Raw genomic sequence first — 2,615 nt, forward strand, 5'->3', positions numbered from 1 at the left:
TGGCTGGGGTTACAGTGTGCACTACCACACCTGGCTGGCTCATCTTTCCAGGTGGGCAAGGTCGTAGGCCTGCTTTTTCCTGTAGGTGCCAGTCACATGCTTGTCTTCTGAGTTTCAGACTGGGACAAATGCCCATGAGGCAAGCGCGGGCAGATTAGACCTGAGTCTCCTGGCTGTTGAGGAGATTTGCTGGGCTGGACTGCCCATCTTAATGACTATTTGCAGGCTAGTTTGTGCAATCCTCTATGCCTTCAGTTTTTCTTAAATCAGCGCGCTTTTTAAATATGAGCCTTCCAGTCGTCCCTCCTTCTGCAGTGTTTCAGGGCATGAGAGGTCTGCAGTTGCTCTCAGCATCCAGAGTCACATGATGATGGGAAAACCTCCACAAGAACATTCCATCCGGCTCACAGCATTTGGCTTTAAACACAGCCCTCGCTAGACTTCAGGAAACCCCTGATGTGTGTTGACTGCCGTGCCTCCTCCCTGAAGAAGACCCTGCGACAGTGGGTGGGGGTGGAGAGAACTGAGAGCATTGGCTGGCCCCTCCTTCTTTTCACCCTTTGGCTCAGGTTACCATTGAGCGAAAGTAGGACGGACATTTCCCTTCTCCCTCCGTTTGCCCCGCTCTGGGACGGCCAGCTGCCCTGAGTGCTGCAGGTGTGGACAGTAATGAACTGTGGGATAGTCTGACTGCTTTTAAAAGGTTTCTGAGGAAATTGGAATTCTGAGTCTCAGACATTCGTCTTGAGTGAACCTTCCGGCACACTTTGGTCACCGTCCTGTAGTTTAGACACCACCATGCTTCACTTTGTCTTTTCTGATTATAATCTTCATCATGCTATTTCCTCTATGCAGCGGGTGGCAGCACGTAAAAGGTATTCAGAGCCAGGCAGTGGTGGCACACATCATTAATCCCAGCACTCGGGAGGCAGAGGCAGGCAGATCTCTGAATTCGAGGCCAGCCTGGTCTACAAAGGGAGTTCCAGGACAGCCAGGACTGTTACACAGAAAAATCCTGTCTCAGAAAACAAACAGCTAGGTGCTGGTGGCACATGCTTTTAATTCCAGCACTCAGGAGACAGAGGCAGATGGATCTCTGTGAGTTTGAGACCAGCCTAGTCTACAAAGCTGGTTCCAGGACAGCCAGGACCAATCTACAGAGAAACCTTGTCCAAAAAAAAAAAAAAAAAAAAAAAAAAGAGAGAGAGAGAGAGAGAGAGAGAGAGAGAGAGAGAGAGAGAAAGGAAACAAAAAGTTATTAAAAACTAAGGATATTTCCCCTACATAGTTCAGGATCTAAAAAGAGAAGAGCCTTGGGGCTGACACTGTTGACTGTACTGGTGTACTTGCTAACTCTAGCTGAAAGATGTGCCGATTTATCTGGTCATCACCTGTCTAAATTAATGTTTGGATCTGTGCTGTGTTTAGAAGCAGTATCGGCCTGTTGTACATCCCTTGGACCTGCGATGTGACCCTGACCCAGGTAAGCCAGCCGAGTGTGTGTTGAAAGTGAAGGGTCCCTGCACTGGTCCCCGGTGTGACCCTCCAGTGTCACACACACAAATGGTGGGTGCTCCTGAGTACGGCTGCAAGCTGTTGACTGTACTAACAGGAACTCCGTTCTCTTTCAGTTTTGCTGTAGGTTTCTTTTGTTGTCTTAGTTTTCTGTTTTCATGATTTCAGATTTTATCTTTAATGTGTTCCTCCTGGTTTTCTCCATTTTTGTTATGTCTAACTTCTTGAGTTGGCTCAGATACAGTTTTTAATAAATGCAGTGAAGGCCACAGTGGATGAGCCCTGCTTTATATTCAGATTCTTGCATGTTTTCCAGTTTCCAATCCCAGTCCTCTCTTACAGGCCCGCTTTGCTCCTCCTGCTGAGGGGATGCACTGTTCCTTACTTTCTTGCTCTTGTTTCCCAGTTTGGAAGAGGCATGCTGTGTTTTCCAGTCTCTGTCTAGAGTCGGAAGGCTCATCTCAGCCTGGGTTTAAACCAGGGAATCTGACAGTTCCCACTCTCTGCCCTGCTGGAGCACATTGGTTCCTTCCGTTTTACAGAGAGGCAGATTTGCAGCTGCTGTTCCCTTGCTAGGGTCTGCATAATGAAGCAGTCCTGGCCAGGTTATGTGGGTTGGTGCTCCAAAGAAGTCCTTCCTGCCAGCATCACCATGGCTGAGGGCTAGTCTCCTCCTCCCGACTCCAGAAGCAGCATCTAGTCTACAGCATTACCGTGTTCTGAGTGGGGGAACATGAGCCTGCAACAGGGTGCTTGCTGCAAAGGAAGCTGCTGTGGCAATGTTAGATGTGAATTTTTATGGTTACCGTCAAGAGGAAGAACTCTGAGGAATGAACTCAAGTCCATGGGACAAAAGAATTGACAAATAAGATCAGATACTTGGCTGAGGCCAGATTAAAACCCTTGGGTTAAGACTTTGACAGGCCCAAGGGAGACTGTGTAGTTGGGTTTTGTTTGTTTGCTTGTTTTAACTTTTTTGGCTCTTTGACTCTTGGGGGCCCATTACTCAGCTCCCAAATAAATCACAGGCACACACAATCACACACCGGCACACACACAAAGGCACACACAATCACACACAGGCACACACACAGACACAC

The 2,615-nt window shown here is 48.2% G+C and overlaps 1 protein-coding gene across 2 annotated transcripts in view; it reads left to right on the forward strand.

Annotated features, from left to right (window-relative positions):
- Positions 1-2,615, forward strand: part of Nsl1 (NSL1, MIS12 kinetochore complex component) — a 17,843-nt gene that overhangs the window by 6,503 nt on the left and 8,725 nt on the right. For both annotated transcript variants that reach the window (XR_003377067.1, XM_005348874.3), the window contains exon 4: positions 1,429-1,483. Coding sequence is in view for 1 of the 2 variants with exons in the window: in XM_005348874.3 (XP_005348931.1) it covers positions 1,429-1,483 (55 nt within the window). In the remaining variant the exon portion in view is untranslated. The remainder of the gene's footprint in view (positions 1-1,428; positions 1,484-2,615) is intronic.

This window comes from Microtus ochrogaster, chromosome 6, assembly GCF_000317375.1.
Source record: "Microtus ochrogaster isolate Prairie Vole_2 chromosome 6, MicOch1.0, whole genome shotgun sequence".
NCBI classification, from domain to species: domain Eukaryota; kingdom Metazoa; phylum Chordata; class Mammalia; order Rodentia; family Cricetidae; genus Microtus; species Microtus ochrogaster.